This window comes from Pelophylax lessonae, assembly GCF_965119305.1.
Source record: "Pelophylax lessonae genome assembly, chromosome: 12".
NCBI classification, from domain to species: domain Eukaryota; kingdom Metazoa; phylum Chordata; class Amphibia; order Anura; family Ranidae; genus Pelophylax; species Pelophylax lessonae.
In genome coordinates this window covers 14,091,977-14,111,662 of record NC_138779.1, presented here as the reverse complement: position 1 = coordinate 14,111,662, position 19,686 = coordinate 14,091,977, and the positions used below count along the sequence as shown (strand labels likewise).

At 41.6% G+C, this 19,686-nt stretch overlaps 1 protein-coding gene across 1 annotated transcript; it reads left to right on the top strand.

Annotated features, from left to right (window-relative positions):
* Positions 1-848: 848 nt before the first annotated feature.
* LOC309568240 (transcription factor HES-5-like) lies at positions 849-5,697 on the top strand (the record flags this gene model as incomplete). Its single annotated transcript, XM_082273906.1, has 3 exons — positions 849-953; positions 1,073-1,250; positions 5,468-5,697. Exons 1-3 carry the CDS (start codon positions 894-896, stop codon positions 5,695-5,697), a joined length of 468 nt encoding a protein of 155 aa, XP_082130032.1. The 5' UTR covers positions 849-893.
* Between the last annotated feature and the right edge of the window lie 13,989 nt (positions 5,698-19,686).

Genomic DNA, 19,686 nt, shown 5'->3' with positions numbered 1-19,686 from the left:
GATGAAATGGACTGGGGGAGTCTCTGATGTGATTGGGGGGTCCTGTGATGTAATGGAGAATGGATTGGGTCTCTGATGTGCTGGGGGACCTCTGATGTGATGAGGGGACCTCTGAGGTGATGGGAGGACCTCTGATGCAAAAGGGGGGCTCTGATATGATGTAGGACCTCTTGTATGATGATGGAACCTCTGATGTGATGGGGGACCTCTAAATTGATAGAAGAACCTCCGATGTGAAGTTAACTTCCTCAAGGCAGTTGTGTGCATTGTCCTAGGCTCAGGTTTCCCATTTATATTTTAGACTAAGGGGTCTTGAGATTTTGCTAACTTTGGAAAGGTGCCGCCAACTCTATAGTCCTCTTCTTCTATAATAGTTTCTACTATACTTCATATATGAAGTTATATGACTGGTTCTCTTTAAAGACCTTTTACAGCCCAGCCAGAGACAATAACCATTTGTCAAGCTTTGTGGGCTCCCCGAAGGGGTTAAAATGTCGTATTTGTGCACTGTAGGCCATGTTTGTGTACTGTAAATTCAGAGAACAGGTGCCGCAGGAATGTAATCAGCCTCCAGAATCAGCCGTCGCTCTGGTTTCTCTGAGATTGGAGCTTTCCCACGGTGAACTGTCTCATTTGTGTCATGTTACAATTGAGCTACGCCCGGTCCACCTGCTGAGGAGGGAAGGCCTGAACCCCCCCCCCCCCTACGGTCAGCCCTCACAGGCACACTTCCATTATCTACATTGTTCACTTCATTGGTTCTCAAGTGTGGGAAACTGTACCATGTAATGAGACTCGTCTGACGGCCGCCGGGTATAAATACAGTACAGGGCTGAGTTGGCCTTCCATTCTGTACCACACAACCACACCAGACACCTCACTCCAAGAACAACATGGCGTCCGGCTTCCATATTGTCCAGGAGGCCGATAAGGTCCAGCTCAGGAAACATAAGGTACGGGCCCGCGGGGGGGGGGGGGCGTCTGACCGGGGTGGGCCGGGACATGTTGTCTGCCAACCAACCACCAACATGGCTGTCCAGTGGGCCTAATATTCTGTTTTCGATCACTTTAGATACGGAAACCAGTTATCGAGAAGATGCGGAGAGACCGTATAAACCACAGCATTGAACAGCTCCGAGTACTGCTGGAGAAAGACATCCAGCACCAGCACCAAAACGCCAAGTTAGAGAAGGCGGACATTTTGGAAATGGCGGTTAATTACCTGCGGCAACAGAAAATGCATCAAAAAGGTGAGTAAGGAGAGCCCTGTAGTACAAAATGAGGGGAAAAAATCGATATAAAAAAGATAGACGGACAGACAAATAGGCACGTACAAACAAAAAACAAAACTAATATATAATATATTTAGGTAGGTTAATAAGGATAATGCAATAATAATAATAATAATAGTGCTAAAAAATAATAACAATGATAATAACATATAATGGTTTGGAGATTTACTAGTGGTATTGAAAAAAATAAATATTAGAACTAATAATAGTAATATTTGTAATAATGTACCGTATAATGTTTTATAGGTTTAATAGTGATATTGTAAGAAACACACTAATATTAATAATAATAAAAATAATATGTACCATATAATGTTTTATAGGTTTAATAGTGATATTTTAAGAAACACACTAATATTAATGATAATAAAAATAATAATACAATTATTATTATTTGCATTATGCTTTCTTATTACCAATATTATTATTAGTAGAAATATTAGCACTATTTAATACTTTTCTTTTCAATACCACTATTACATTTCCAAATCATTTTATGCTAGTATTATTATGATGGTTTATAGCACTAATATTTTTATTATTATTCTTTGTTTTTACCAGTAATATTAGTATTTGTAGTATTAACCATTACTTTTTTTCAATAACACTATTACATCTCCAAACCATTTTATGCAATTTTTGTCATTCGTATTATTATTATTATTATGATTATTTGCACTAATAATATTATTAATATTATGAAGATTTTATTTATAATTATTAGCTCTTTTATTTAGTTTTTTTTTTTTTTTATCAATGCCACTGTTAAACCCTCAAAGCATTACTGTATATGCCAACAATATATATATTACTACTGATATTAACTAGTAATATTAGTAGTTGTAGTATTAGCACCATTACCTTTATTCAACATCAAAAAATCTCCAAACCATTTTATACAATAGATGTCATTAATATTATTACTATTATTACTATGAAGATTATTTGCACTAATAATAATATTATTATAACTATTATATATTCGTAATTATTAGCACTTTTATTGTGTTTTTTTTTTTTTTTTTAACAATGCCACTATTAAACCTTCAAAGCATTACTGTATATGCCAATAATATATATATATATATATATATATATATTACTACTGACATTAACTAATAATATTAATAGTTGTAGTATTAGCACCATTACCTTTTTTTCAACATCACTATTAAATCTCCAAACCATTTTATGCAATTTTTGTGATTCATATTATTATTATTATGAAGATTATTTGCACTAATAATAATATTATTATGACTATTATATTCATAATTATTAGCACTTTTATTGTGTTTATTTTTAACAATAACATATTAAACCTTCAAACCATTACTGTATATGCCAATAATATTTTTATTATTAAAATTATTATTATTATTATTATTAGTTATTACCAATAATATTAGTAGCTGTAGTATTAGCACCATTTACCTTTTTTAATATCACTATTAAATCTCCAAACCATTTTATGCAATTGTTGTCATTAATATATTATTATTGTGATGATTATTTGATTTATTTATAATAATATTATTATGACGATTATATCCATAATTATTAGCACTTTTATTGTGTTTATTTTTAACAATAACATATTAAACCTTCAAACCATTACTGTATATGCCAATAATATTTTTATTATTATAATTATTATTATTATTAGTTATTACCAATAATATTAGTAGCTGTAGTATTAGCACCATTTACCTTTTTTAATATCACTATTAAATCTCCAAACCATTTTATGCAATTGTTGTCATTAATATTATTATTGTGATGATTATTTGATTTATTTATAATAATATTATTATGACGATTATATCCATAATTATTAGCACTTTTATTGTGTTTATTTTTAACAATAACATATTAAACCTTCAAACCATTACTGTATATGCCAATAATATTTTTATTATTATAATTATTATTATTATTCTTAGTTATTACCAATAATATTAGTAGTTGTAGTATTAGCACCATTTACCCTTTTCAATATCACTATTAAATCTCCAAACCATTTTATACAATTGTTGTCATTAATATTATTATCATGATGATTATTTGCACTAATAATAATATTATTATGACTATTATATTCATAATTATTAGCACTTTTATTGTGTTTATTTTTAACAATAACATATTAAACCTTCAAACCATTACTGTATATGCCAATAATATTTTAATTATTAAAATATTATTATTATTCTTAGTTATTACCAATAATATTAGTAGCTGTAGTATTAGCACCATTTACCCTTTTCAATATCACTATTAAATCTCCAAACCATTTTTTTGCAATTGTTGTTATTATTATTATGATTAGGAATATTATCACTATTATTTTTAAAGCTATAAGGAGCCTGGCCCTCTGATTCCTCTTGTACCAAGGGTATTGTAACTGTAATGTCTGTCTTCATTTTGTTAAGCGGTGTGCAAACTGTGGCGCTATATAAATCCTGTATAATATTAATAATAATAATATTAATAAAAATTATTAGCTCTTTTTTTTTTTTTACAATAACACTATTAAACCTTCAAACCATTACTGTATATGCCAATAATAATATTTATTTAGAACTATTATTGTATATTTACATTACCACTATTTATACCTTCAAAATGTTATATGCCACTTTTTTTTTTTTATTATGATGATGATGATTATTATTATTATGCTGTTGTTGTCACTGCAATTATTTTACCCTTCCTATCCCGCACCCCCCGGAAAAGCAACAAAAAAGCAGAAAACTTTTTCAGATATTGTCCCCGTTGGGAACTGAACCCACAGCCTCAGCGCTGTAAAGTAAAAATGCTCACCTGATATATGAACAGTGTGCTAGAAGGGACATTTCTTGCTCCCTTGACAAAACCCAGTTTAATTATGAGACCTGGACTGTAGAAAATACAGGTGAAAGCTGATTGGTTGGTTTGAACACCAAAAAATGTCACCTCTAGCCAGGGTTTTTTTCTCAGAGAATAGGTGTAGGAACTTTCCCTTTCTAGATCACCCTTTTTCTCCGCCCCTACCCACCTTTTTTTGGGTCCTGTTCACTTTATCTCAAACTGGCAGTGCAGGAATGGTAAAAACAGGCAATTGATCTGTATTTTTATTGCCCCCTTGAACATTTACATGACAGCCAAAGGGGAGAGTTCACGTTGTCGGAGCTGTGATACTTTGACTTTGCAGAGGAATAGTGCCCCATCATTGGTATCAGTGGGAGGAATAGTGCCCCATCATTGGTGTCAGTGGGAGGAATAGTGCCCCATCATTGGTGTCAGTGAGAGGAATAGTGCCCCATCATTGATGTCAGTTGGGGGGGGGGGGAATAGTGCCACATCATTTGTGTCAGTGGGAGGAATAGTGCCCCATCATTGGTGTCAGTGGGAGGAATAGTGCCCCATCATTGGTGTCAGTTGGAGGAATAGTGTCCCATCATTTGTGTCAGTGGGAGGAATAGTGCCCCTATCATTGGTGTCAGTGGGAGGAGTAATGCCCCTATCATTGGTGTCAGTAGGAGGAATAGTGCCCCATAATTGGTGTCAGTGGGAGGAATAGTGCCCCATCATTGGTGTCAGTGGGAAGAATAGTGCCCCATCATTGGTGTCAGTGGGAGGAATAGTGCCCCGTCATTGGTGTCAGTGGGAGGAATAGTGCCTCGTCATTGGTATCAGTGGGAGGAATAGTGCCCCGTCATTGGTGTCAGTGGGAGGAATAGTGCCCCATCATTGGTGTCAGTGGGAGGAATAATGCCCCATCATTGGTTTCAGTGGGAGGAATAGTGCCCCATCATTGGTGTCAGTGGGAGGAGTAGTGCCCCATCATTGGTATCAGTGGGAGAAATAGTGCCCCATCATTGGTGTCAGTGGGAGGAATAGTGCCCCATCATTGGTGTCAGTGGGAGGAATAATGCCCCATCATTGGTGTCAGTGGGAGGAATAGTGCCCCATCAATGGTGTCAGTGGGAGGAATAGTGCCCCATCAATGGTGTCAGTGGGAGGAATAGTGTCCCATCATTGCTGTCAGTGGGAAGAATATTGCCCCATTGTTGGTGTCAGAGTGAGGACTCGGGCCACAGTTTGGACACCTCTGTTATAAAGTATTATTGTACGAATATATTTTGTATATTATTTATATTTAATGTATCTTTTTGCCTCTTTCCTCTCTCTAGACTCCCAGAAGGCCCAGGATTTGTACTATCAGGGATACTACATGTGCCTGAAGGAGACGGTGGGATTTCTGCACAGCCATGGGCAAACGAAAGGGAAGATTCTGCACCATATCTGTAGGCAGAAAAGTCCTTCCTTAGCAGAGCACAGTCTTCATTACCCAGCCGCCTCGCTGGAGAGAAGACCATGTGACCCCTCGGAGGGTCACAGAGACATATGGAGGCCATGGTAGGCCCGGCCCGTCATCTATTATAAGAATATTGTAGCACTGAACGTGTCTCCAATGCTACCCTAGCTGGAGGATGGGGGCAGCTGAAATGAGGTTTCCCCCTACTGGCCGTGACCTGCAAAAGCATGAAATATAAAGCAGAGCTTCAAGCCTTCAACCAGAACTTGAGTTTTGGGGTGCTGGGAGAGGGTCAAACCTTAATTTATTGCTTCTTATGTGGTGGCAGAGACAAAAACCCAGCAAACTTTAACCCTTCTCCATCCTGTTCAAAGAAATGTTTAGGTTGGGGCTTCCCTTTACTGTAGGAAACCATGAACAAGGAAGACAAGAAGTCTTAATAGACATCCCTATAGATAGTCACACCATTCTTGAAGCTCTTTTCATGCAATATGGTTTGATGTGTCATTCTGCTTTGGGGTATTACCATTACTGGGACTAGTTAATCTAGCGCCCAGGGCAAGAATGTGGAACTGCACCCCCATTGTTAATGCGTGCAGTAGGATGGGTTTAATGTCCATTCTTTGACCACTGTGCCCAGGGCAGCTGCCCCTCCTGCCCTCTTCTTGCCCCAGTCGTGGGTATTACTGCTTCTGAAAAGGGTTCTTTTAGTGCAGGGATAGTGCAAATTGTGGCCCTCCAGCTGTTGCAAAACTACAAGTCCCATCATGCCTCTGCCTCTGGGTGTCATGCTTGAGGCTGTCAGAGTCTTGCTATGCCTCAAGGGACTTGCAATTCTGCAACATCTGGAGGGCCACAATTTGCATACCCCTGTTTTAGTGCAATGGCTGCAGTCAGTGAAATGTTTTTTTTTCAGGCGGGTCTGGGCCGAGTGGGGGGGCTCAGGAGAGACGGCTGCCTTGGCCACCTCAGGAAGAGCAGGGCACCAAAAAGGACAGGACCTAAAACCTATACGGCTGAAATAGTACACAAATCAGGAAGGGGGAGGGGGGGTATTGCTCCTTGGCTTTTTCGCATTGCATACTCTAAGATCAACTGGTTCCAGATTCAGTTGTCCATCGGATGCTTACACATACTGTAATTCACTGTGCAAACTTCTGAGTAAAGTGATCCTTCATTGTTCCTTTTCAGTTCAAAGTATCAGTTCTTTTTGAACAAAATCCCGCTCAAAGTGGAAAATCCTCCAATAAACCTTATGTAAGCATAGTAAGAGGGTGTAGGCTCTGCATGCACAACATGTAGAAACAAAAGAGATGTCTGGATGGCCGCACTCCAATGCAATCCCGTTTATTGAAAAAGGTAAAATTCTTACAGCATACAGCGGTGCAGGAGCAAAACAGCTGACGTGTTTCACACTTGTATCAGTGCTTAATCCTTAGCTATGTCAGCTGTTTTGTTCCTGCACCGCTGTATGCTGTAACAATTTTACCTTTTTTCAATAAACGGAATTGCATTGGAGTGCCGTCCAGACATCCCTTTTGTTTCTACATGTTGTGCATGCAGAGTCGACACCCTCTTACTATGCTTATAAGGCTAATAAACTATAAGGTTTATTGGAGGATCTTCCGCTTTGAGCGGTATTTTGGAGGGGGGTATGGTAGGGAGCACATACTGACCCTTTATGGAGCTATGCAGGTACCATCAGATGAGAGGCCAACAGTAGCACACAGTAAGTGTGCCACTGCCAGTTACATGTATTTCTGTCTGGCGCCTCATGTCAATCGGCGCTGTTTTTACAGAGGAGGAGCGGCCTGGTCGCCGGGGGGAGGATTCTTTAGGGTTCCGGGCTGCAGTGTGTGGAGGCGCTACACGTGACACGTCAATGTGCGGTTTGTCGCCTTCACGCTGGGGGGGTTGCCAGATATAGGATCCGCCCCGGGTGCCAAATGGTCTAGGTACGCCCCTGCAATCAGGGCATTCTGGTGTATGAGCAGACCCACCAAAACGAGTCAGAATAATGAATAAAAGCTTTTCCAAACATTTTGGAGTTGAATGTATATAAAAAATTGCTGTGAGGGTGTCTTCAGCACACAAGCACAACTAATTATTATCACATTGTTTGTAACATGATTATCTCCTGGGATTATCATCCCCATCTAGTGGTGATAATGTGATCTTTTTTCTGAAATACCTCAATCAAAAAATTAAAAAGTTGCACTATGGCCACTAGATGGAGCTGATGATCAGAGGAGATAATCATATTACAAACAATGCGGGAATAATTCATTGCGTCTGTACATAAGCTAAAGACGTGAACACTGCAAACATTTTTTATACATGGATCTCTTTGTATCAATAAAAGCAGATCCTGCGCCTCTTATACACGTATCCAGCAAAAAATCCCTGACAGAGATTCTAATCTAACCCTTCCTTAATTTGTCCAAAACTAATACAAAATCCACATTAAATAAAGACATGTGGACCTCTAACCTTCATGATTATGCAGCTAAAAATCTTTAATTGTAAGAAATAAAATGTCAGTGTTTCTATTGAAACTCAGGGAGTGTCAGCAGCTGTATAAATGATTGTCTTTTATAAAGATGTAGCGAACATTTTTTAGAAATGATTGGGTTTCCTTTGTCAAAGTGTCTGAAATGAGCACTGTCTGTGCTGCTCCGGTGCAGGTAACAGGAGGGGGCGCTGGCTAATAATAAAATAAACCAGAGATTCTGATTGGCTGCTGTGGAGCTGAACAGACACTTTCTGTTAGAAATAGGGATATGCATACTGTGGCCCTCCAGCTGTTTCAAAACCACAACTCCCATAACTCCCATCATGCATCTGCCTCTGGGTGACATGCTTGTGGCATCATGGGACTTGTAGTTCTGCAACAGCTGGAGGTCCACAGTTTGCATATCTATCCCGTTACACTTGTTATGGGCAATATTTGCCCCGGGGTGCAATTATAAGATTTATGTCGTCTGTCGCGTTGGGTGACTTGTCATTTTTTTCTGTACAGTATAAAAATCTTATAAATAAAATTATTTTACTAATACGTTTTTATGTTTTGCGCCATCATTGATTGCTGTATTGATTTGTTAACCACTTGAAGACCACTTGAAGGTTCTGGAACCTTTAGTTTACAAGTTTAATGCCCCTTTCACACTTGTGTGACTTGTCCTGCGACTTGGGACTGCAAAGTCGCACAACAAGTTGTACTACATGGTTTCCAATGAGTACCGTTCATATCTGTGCAACTTCAAGTCACAGCAACTTCAAAGTGGTCTAACAGGAAAAAAGACAAAGGGCGCACCAACCTAGCGCATTACCGTTCTAATTCCTCTTCGACTTCAAAGTGGTCCCTGCACTACTTTGGTCTTTGATGCGACTTGAGGTCCATAGACCTCAAGATTACACAAGCATTGCTTCAAGTCGCGTCAAAGTTGCGTGGCAAAGTCACATGACTTCCAGGTCGTACAAGTGTGAAATGCGCCTAAATCAGTATTTTTTGCTGGAAAATTACTTAGAACCTCCAAACATAATATATTTTTTAGCAGAGACCCTACAGAATAAAATGGCGGTCGTTGCATTATTTTATGTCACACTGTATTTGCGCAGCAGTCTTTCCAATGCAATTTGTTTGGAAAAAAATTACACTTTAATCAATTAAAAGAAAAAAAACACAATAATTATCACTTTTTTTTTATAATGTGAAAGATGATGTTACACCGAGTAAATAGGTACCCAACATGTCAGGCTTTAACCACTTCCATACAGAGCAGTTTGACACCCTTCCTGCCCAGACCAATTTTCAGCTTTCAGCACTCTCACACTTTGAATGACAATTGCTCAGTCATGCTACACTGTAACCAAACAAATTTTTTATCATTTTTTTCACACAAATAGAGCTTTCTTTTGGTGGTATTTGATCACAATTGGGGTTTTTTTTTTTCGTGATATATGCAAAAAAAGAGCAAAAATTTTGAAAAAAAAACACTTTTTTTTAGTTTCAATTATAAAATTTTGCAAAAAATTAATTTTTCTTCATACATTTGGGCCAAAATGTATACTGCTACATGTCTCTGGTAAAATTAACCCAAATTAGTGTATATTATTTAGTCTGTGTGAAAGTTATTGAGTCTAGAAGCTATGGTACTAATTACTGAAAATTGATCACACCAGAAGTACTGACTGCCTATCTCCTTTCTTGAGGCCCTGAAATGTCAGGACAGTACAAATACCGCCCAAATGACCCCTTTTTGTAAAGTAGACAGTCCAAGGTATTTAGTAAGAGGCATGGTGGGTTTTTTGAAGTTGTAATTTTTTCCCACAATTCTTGGGAAAATGAAGAAATAAAATTTTTTTTCTTTTTTTTCCCACAAAGTTGTCAATTTATAAGCTATTTCTAACACATAGCATGTACACAGCAAAAATTACACCCAAAAATACATTCTGCTACTCCTTCCGAGTATGGCGATACCACATGTGTGAGACTTTTACACAGCCTGGCCACAAAAAGATACTCCACGTCCAAGAAGCACCTTCAGGCGTTCTAGGAGCATAAATACACATAAAACTTTCTTACTACCTATCACACTTTTCAAGGCCCTAGAGCACCAATACAATGGAAAAGTCCACAAAATGACCCCATTTCGGAAAGAAAACACTCCAACGTATATTCTATGAGGCATTATGGGTCCTTTGAACATGTCATTTTTTTCCACAGGTTTTTAAAATGTGGGAAAAAAATGAAAACTTTTTTTTTTTACACAAAGTTGTCAATTTATAGGATATTCCTAACACATAGCATGTACACAGCAAAAATGACACCCAAAATTCCTTCTGCCACTCCTCCTGAGTATGGCAATACCACATGTGTGAGACTTTTTCACAGCCTAGCCATATAGAGGGGCCTTACATCCAAGGAGCATCATCATGCATCCTAGCCACTTGCCTAGGCCTATTTTTGACATTTGGTGTTTACAAGCTAAAATCAGTTGTTTTGCTAGAAAACTGCTTAGAACCCCCAAACATTATATATTTTTTTTTAGCAGTGACCCTAGAGATTAAAATGGAGATTATTGCAATATTTTTTATCACACCGTATTTGCGCAGCGGTCTTCCAAACGCAATTTTTTTTTAAAAAATTCACTTTTTTTAATTAAAAAATAAGAAACCAGTAAAGTTAGCCCAATTTTTTTCCATAATGTGAAAGATAATGTTACGCCGAGTAAATAGATACCCAACATGTCATGTTTCAAAATTGCGCACGCTCACGGAATGGCAACAAACTTTGGTACTTAAAAATCCCCATAGGCGACAATTTAAAAATTTCTACAGGTTGCCATCCTTGAGTTACAGAGGAGGTCTAGGGCTCAAATTATTCCCCTTGCTCTAACGATCGCGGCGATACCTCACATGTGTGGTTTGAACACCGTTTACATATGTGGGCGGGGTTTCCGTATGCGTCGCTTCTGCGCGCGAGCTAACGGGGACAGGGTGCTTTAATTTTTTTTTTTTTACTATTTATTTTATTTATTATTTTTTATTTTTACACCGTTTAACAAAAAAAAAAAAAAAGGATCATTTTTATTTCTATTACAAGAAATGTAAACATTACTTGTAATAGAAAAAGGCACGACAGGACCTCTTTTTTGTGAGATCTGGGGTCAAAAAGTCCTCAGATCTCACAAGTACACTAAAAGATAGAAAGAAAAAAAAAAAAATTATCATATAAAATGAAAAAAAAAAAAAAAAAGGACCTTTAAACCGGTTGCTAGGCAACAACATTTTCCGTAGCTCCGGTCCTCCAAGACCATAGAGTCAAGTGAGGGCAAGCTTGCCCTCACTCGACATCCTGTCTGTGAGGATCCGGGACCGGATTGTTTTCCCCGCTGCCGGCGGGTCCGGTAAGCGGGGAAAAGGACCGGACGCGGCGGGAGGGGGGGGGGCACCTCTTCCGCCATCCCAGAAGGGTGATCCCACGGCGAATCCGCCGCTGGGACCACCCTTATCGGAAAGCCAACCGTCCACCGTTTAAAAAAATACCAGGGTTATGGCAGCTATCTGCTGCCATAACACCGGTATTTAGGTTTAAACGGAGGACGTATATAAACCTTTTTGGACTTAGACATGGTGGCTGTATGAAGGGCGACAGGTACTCGGGTACTTTGTTGGGCAGGTGACAGGTACTCTGGTACTGATGAGCAGGTGGCAGGTACTCGGGTACTCCGATAGGCAGGTGACAGGTACTCGGGTACTCTGATGGGCAGGTCACAGGCAGGTGATAGGTACTGATGAGTAGTACTGATACTGATAGGTGATACTGATACGTGATAGGTACTGATGAGTACTGATGAGTAGTGATGGGTACTGATGAGCAGGCGGCAAGTACTCGGGTACTTCAGGCGTCAGGTACTCTGATGAGCAGGTGGAAGGTACTCGGGTACTCTGATGGGTAGGTGACAGGTACTCAGGTACTCTGATGACGGGTACTCCGTTGACAGGTACTCAAAGTACCCGAGTATCCGTCATCAGAGTACCCGAGTATCCATCATCAGAGTACCCGGGTACCTGTCATCAGAGTACCAGAGTACCTGTCATCAGAGTACCCGAGTATCCGTCATCAGAGTACCCGGGTACCTGTCATCAGAGTACCAGAGTACCTGTCATCAGAGTACCCGAGTACCTGTCATCAGAGTACCCGAGTACCTGTCATCAGAGTACCCGAGTACCCGTCATCAGAGTACCCGAGTACCTATCATCAGAGTACCCGAGTACCTGTCATCAGAGTACCCGAGTACCTGTCATCAGAGTACCCGAGTACCTGTCATCAGAGTATCCGTCATCAGAGTACCCGAGTACCTGTCATCAGAGTACCCGAGTACCTGTCATCAGAGTACCCGAGTACCTGTCATCAGAGTACCTGATGGGCTGGTGACAGGTACTCGGGTACTTTGATGGGCTAGTGACAGGTGCTCTTTATTGGGGGGGGGGGGCAATCAGTGTGTTTGGGGTGCACTATGATTGGTAACTAGCTGTTACCACAATCTCTTCCTCACACAGGATCAGTGTGTGAGGAGGAGAACACGGTGACAGCTAGTTACCGTGTTCTCTGTTGACATTTGTGACCGGCTGTGATTGGACACAGTCGGTCACGTGGTAAAGAGCCAATTTCATTGGCTCTTTACCTAGATCGGGGATCGACTCTGTCCGAGGGACGAGCCTCGTCCCCGATCGCTGCTCTGCGCGCCCCCGGGGGCGCGCATTGCAGAGAGAACGAGCGGCTCGTGCTGGAGCCGCTCATGTGATCGGCTGTGATTGACACAGCCGATCACGTGGTAAACAGCCAATTTCTATTGGCTGTTTACCTTGATCAGGGATGGGCTATGTCCGAGGGACGAGCCTCACCCCCGATCGCCGCGCTGCGCGCCCCCGGGGGCGCGCAGTAGCAGCTAGAGCGGGCGGACGTCATATGACGCCCGCCCGGATCCGTACAACCACCATGCCGACGTCATATTACTATGACTCGGTATGGAAGTGGTTAATATTGCGCATGCTCGTGGAATGGCGACAAACAGTACTTAAAAATCTTCATAGGCAATGCTCTAAAAATTTTTACAGGTTACCAGTTTAGAGTTACAGAGGAGGTCTAGTGCTAGAATTATTGCTCTCGCTCTAACGATCGCAGCTATACCTCACATGTGTTGTTTGCATATGCGTGCGCCACTAATGTATGCGTTCGCTTCTGCGCGCAAGCACAGAGGGATGGAGTGCTTTACATTTTTTTTTCTCATTGATTTTTACACTGTCTCTTTATTTATTGATATATTTATTTTTTTTTAAATACTTTTATTCCTTTTACAGGGAATGTAAACATCAGTTGTAATAGTGTAACGCTCATGCGTTTTTTGTTAGTGAATGGATTTGCAGCTGCAGAATTATTACACTCAGAAGTCATGTAGAGATGTGTTGAACAACATATCCAACTCTCAGGACTTCATCACTGTGTACAGCCTGTTATGCAAATATACATACACTCAATATGATGTTCCTGGAGTGATAGAATGTATATGATAGTATAGAGGTGAGAGACAGGCAATAGAATGGTGAGCACTTAGTAGTAGTATTCAGGAGAGTGGTAGGTGATGATAGTATGCAGATAGGTTTTAGCAATCATGTATAGTAACAGGTGGTAGGGGACAGCAGATGAAGTATGCAAGAGAGAGTAACCTAGTGCAATGATAGGTGATGGTAGTCCCAAGAGCTAGCAATCTATGCAGATGATAGAAATAGCTTAGATAGTAATAGTCCCTTTAGTATGCAGTAGTAGATAGTGAAAGTTAGGTTGAGGAAGGAATCCCCTGCGGGGTACTTATCACTAGATGGGTTAGTAGTAGCAATGTCCAAGAGTAATGGAGTAATCCGGTAGCGAGATACTGGATCGGTAGCGAGGTTCCGGTCTTGTTCAGGCAAGGGGAATAGCTTGAAGCTCCGGCAGCATTGGACAAGACAAGGCAACATGCGGTTTGAACGAGCAATGAGTGAGAGAAAGCCGGCGATTGAAATAGCCGCTCATAGCGGCGCCCGGCGATGACGTCATTGCCCTTAAAGGTGTATGCGTTCCATTTGGATAGCAAGATGGGACGCAATATTAAGAGAGAAATGTGGAAATAAGGGTACCAGAGGTACCAGAACATTACAAATAGAAATAAAGAAGCACAGATCCTCTTTATTGAGAGATCTGGGGATCAAAAAGACCCTGAAATGTCTCCCTTACCTTTTAAAGCAAAAGAAAAAAAAAATCTTTTTTTTTTTTTTTTTTTTTTTTAACTTTTACTTTTAAAAAATAAATAAATTGTTTATTATGGCCCGGGAACCGGAAGTGACATCAGACATCGTTCTGGTCCTCCAAGAGCATAGAGATGACTGGCAGCCATCTTTGCCTCACTTGTCTTCCTGACCAGATAATGGCTCTCGGGCTTTAACAATGGGTCAGGTAAGCCCAGGAACTACCAAGAAGTGGTGGGAGGGGGGGCACCCCTCCCTTCGCTTCTAAAAGTGATCCTGTGGGGAATCCACCCGCAGGACCACTTTTATCTCACAGAGAATCGGCCATAGTAAAAAACGATACCACGCACTCATATGCGCCACCCACGCTTGCTAACTGGACAGGCACAGAGGCCAGCCCCCGCATGTTCGTCCAATCACAGGGCACCCGCCGCCGGCCATCCTGAACATGAAGAGCATGCCGCGGCTCAGGGCAAGGAGAGAGACATAATCAGACCGGCCCTTCCAGCCTCCCCCACTGGCCGGGACAAGTCCCGGCAGAGTAAGTTAGCCGGGACAAGGTCCTATTTAGCAGGACTGTGCCGTCAAAAACGGGACAGTTGGCAGCTATGCTCATTGTCTCCTCAACATAACCTCTTTATATCATGGAAACCCTAGTACATTCAAAACTTTCCGGATCCTTTCACAAGAATACTCCCTGCCGTCATAGTTACATATAATTACATAGTAGTTGAGGTTGGATAAAGACAATAGTCCATCCAGTTCAACCTGTGTAGGTGTGTGTGGCCGTAATCATCTCTCATACCCCTGAATGTTCTGATCTTGGAGATGTACGTCCAAGAGTCTTTTAAAAGTAGCCATACTCCCCCGTCATCACACTTCTTTCATTACCAACAACTAATTAGCTACCTATGAACTTGCCATAGATCTCAAATCGATCCTCTCCAAAAGTCCTTGATGTAGTGCTCCAACATGATGATTACTCTTTCACCAATCGGACAAATACCATCTTGCTCCATTCAAAAAGTGGGCTTCTATCTTTGACGATGTTGACCTCCTGGAGAAACTTCTTACAAGCTACCACTATATCCATAATCTTATCATATCAGAAACTTGGAGGGAAACTCATTTCAAAATTATCCACAGGGCACTTCCCTTCCGTAATAATTTGGAGGACCCCTCACAAGAACAATGCCCCTGGTGCACAATACCACGCTCCACTCTGCTACATTGATTATGGGACTGCTTTGCTATCTGTTTATACTAAGACTCTGTTGACGCCTACATCTACGAAGTCATTAATGCCTCGTTTCCAATGAGCGGTACGGTTTGGTTCGGTACAGTTCAGTACGGTTCAGAACAGTACACCTTGATCAGGCTTGCGTTTCCACCACCAACAGTACCTCAGCTCAACAGTACCTCAACAGTGTAGCTCCACCCTGTTGGTACGGTACTAATGTGCTTGGTACCCCAATGAAAGGGGCCCAAAAAAGTGGTACGGAATGGTTCAGAATTAGGGTACCATTCACAACTTTTGAAAATGGAAATGGCAAAAATTGCGTACCGTACCGAACCGCTCAGTGGAAACGAGGCATAAGACCCAGCTACCCAAAGACCTCCTTTTATGCCTTTTTGGGTGTGAAGTCACGACGTCATCGACCTCATCAATGACATTACATAACCCCCAATAAACAACCCCCCCAGCAATAATATACCCCCCCCCAGTAACACTAGACCCACCCCAGAAACAATAGATCCCCCAGCAACACTAGACCCATCTGAGAACCCTAGTCTACTCTATATATACCTTAGCTCTAGACAGGGAGAGGGAGACCCCTAGTGGAAACACAGGAAATTGCAACTTAATCCAAAACTGCAAGGAGAAGCAACAAGCTGTCACTTCCTATTTCCCTGCTTAAAGTAGATTTCCAGTTTTATTATACTTTACATATTTTGTTTTTGCCAAGATAGCCCAAAAAAAACAATTTCCATGACAAAACAATGTTGCGCCTGTGCAGGGCCGGGACAAGGAGTGGGCAGGAGGAGCGGCTGCCCTGGGCAATGTGGCATCGTGTATGGTGGGGAGAGGGGGGGAGGGGATTTGTGTTGGGAGGGGGAATTTGGGGGGCAGCAGAGGATAAGAATTATTAATTAATTGGAAGTGCTGATGGTGTGGTTAGTTAAGGGGATTTGTGTTGAGGTGGGGAATGGAAGAAGAGGATTTGTGCTAGGAGGGGGGATTTGAGGGGTTCGTTTTTAGAAGAGGTGACATGGTGGGAGGGGGGGGGGGATATTTTGTGGGGCGGGGTGGGGGGTAACTTGTGCTAGTAAGGATAATTTGGGAGTATTTGTGCTAGGAAAGAATTTTTTTTGGGGGGGGTTGTTGTGCCAGAAGGGAGAATAGCGGGGGTTTGTGCTGGGAGGGGGTTTTTGAAGTGTGGGGAGAGGGAGGACATTTGAGGAGTAGAATATTTATGCTAGGAGGAGTGTTTTTTTGGGAGGGCATTTGTGTTGGGGGGAAAAGATTGGTGCTGGGGGGGGGATTTCAGCAGGGGGCAGATTTATCGTGTGAGGAGGGGAATTTATGTTTAGCGGGTAAGCATGCAGATTTGTATTCAATTTTTTGGGGGGGGGGGTGAATTTTTGCTGACATACATCTTGGGAGTGGGGAAGTTTGACATGTTTGCCCTGGGCTCTAGATGAACTTGTCCCAGCACTGCGGCTGTGTGCATTGTGATATTCTGTAGCAGTATTATCTACGAACACTAAGTGGCGCTGTGTTCCAGCAGCAGTATGGGCTGAATGCTTCTTCACCATTCAGGAAAAGTCTTGTATTTTTTATTAATTAATACAAGGCTTCTTCTGATTGGTCGAGGTGGAAAATTGGGATATGTCTCCTTACAGTGATTGTAAAGGCAGAAGATGCATTCTATGCGTAAAGGTGTGTGCAGCAGCCCCCCCCCCCCAATACTTACCTGAGCCCCATCTCGATCCAATGATGTGCACGAGGGCCTCGGCTGACCTGGGTCTCCCCCTCCTGATTGCCTGAGTATTATCACAACTAATCGTACTTATAAAAATGCTCCCAATACATGAAAACCGATACTTTGTGGTCCAGAAAAAATAAATAGGCTCAAATCGCACTGCAAAGAATTGCATGCAATATGAACAGGAATGCGACGTGAGCCCTGCTTGAATCGCATGCGGTTTCCTGCGCCGCTCCTGTGTGAACCCCGGCTGAAATCACTATGACAAGCCTGGGTTCATACAGGAACGGTGGGGGAAACCGCATGTAATCCAAACAGGAATCAAGTCGCATTCCTGTTCAAAGTGCATGCATTACTTTGCAGTGCGATTTGAACCCATTCATTCTGTATAGACGCAAATCGCACTACAAAGTATCGGTACTCGTTATCGGTGAGTACCTGCCTGAAAGTATTAGTAATCATACTAGCTGACAAAATAGGGTATCGGTGCATCCCTAGCTGAGACAGCAGAGGGAGCCATTGACACACAGAAGGTTTTTACCACTCGCCATTTGCTCGCGCTACTGTCAATCACAGCCAGTGAACCAATGAGGAGAGAGCGGGGGGTACGCCAAGCCACGTCTGTATGTGAATGGACACACAGAGCAGCGGCTCATGAGTGAGCCTGCACGGATGCCCCCATAGCAAGCTGGATGCACTGGGAGCACTCGGCAGTAGGGAGGGGCCAGGAGCGCCAGCGAGGGACCTGAGAACAGGAGGATCCAGGCTGCTCTGTGCAAAACTATTACACAGAGGAGGTACAGTATCTCACAAAAGTAAGTACACCCCTCACATTTCTGTAAATATTTTATTCTATCTTTTCATGTGACAACACTGAAGAAATGACACTTTGCTACAATGTAAAGTAGTGAGTGTACAGCTTGTATAACAGTGTAAATTTACTGTCCCCTCAAAATAACTCAACACACAGCCATTAATGTCTAAACCGCTGGCAACAAAAGTGAGTACACCCCTAAGTGACAATGTCAAAATTGAGCCCAAAGTGTCAATATTTTGTGTGGCCTCCATTATTTTCCAGCACTGCCTTAACCCTCTTGGGCATGGAGTTCACCAGAGCTTCACAGGTTGGCACTGGAGTCCTCTTCCACTCCTCCATGATGACATCACGGAGCTGGTGGATGTTAGAGACCTTGCGCTCCTCCACCTTCCGTTTGAGGATGCCCCACAGATGATCAATAGGGTTTAGGTCTGGAGACATGCTTGGTCAGTCCATCACCTTTACCCTCAGCTTCTTTAGCAAGGCAGTGATCATCTTGGAGGTGTGTTTGGGGACGTTATCATGTTGAACGCATAGTGGCCATGTTGGAACGCATGGCGCATGCGCACTACGGTGTTCAAGTCCGTACGTCACCTCCGGTTGCAGAATCTGATAGGTAGCGGTATTCTGATAGAACACCAGCACTCAAAATGATCTAACTCTGATAAAAGCTTAACCACTTAAGCCCCGGAGGATTTGGCTGCTCAAAGACCAGGCCCTATTTTGCGATTCGGCACTGCGTGACTTTAACGGAAAAATTGTGCGGTCGTGCGACGCTGTACCCAAATTAAATTGACGTTCTTTTTTTCCCACAAACAGAGCTTTCTTATGGTGGTATTTCATCACCTGTGCGATTTTTACTTTTTGCGCTATAAACAAAAAAAGAGCGACAATTTTGAAAAAATAACAATATTTTTCACATTTTTTTAATATGAAATTCCCCCAAAAAAAATTAAAAATCCAAATTTTTTAACGTTTTAGACCAATTTGTTTTCTGCTATATATTTTTGGTAAAAAAAAAAAAAAAATCGCAATAAGCGTATTTTGATTGGTTTGTGCAACAGTTATTTCGTTTACTAACTACGGGAAAGATTTATGTCATTTTTATTGTTTTATTTTTTTAACTAGTAATGGCGGCGATCTGCGATTTTTAGCAGGACTGCGACATTGCGGCAGACAGATCGGACCCTTGACTGACATTTTTGACACTTTGGGGGGGACCAGTGACATTACTACAGTAATCAGTGCTAAAAATATGCACTGTTACTGTACTAATGACACTGGCAGGGAAGGGGTTAACACAGTAAGTGATGAAGGGGTTAAATGTGTACCTAGGGGTGTGTTTCTAACTGTATGGGGGTTGGGCTTGTGAAATGACCATAGCGATCTGTGATCCTATATAGAAGGATTACAGGGGCTCTGTGATCATTCCAGGGAGAAGAACGGTCGGCTGTGTTTACAACAGCGGACCGTCTTTCTCTCTCAGCGGGGAATGATCGC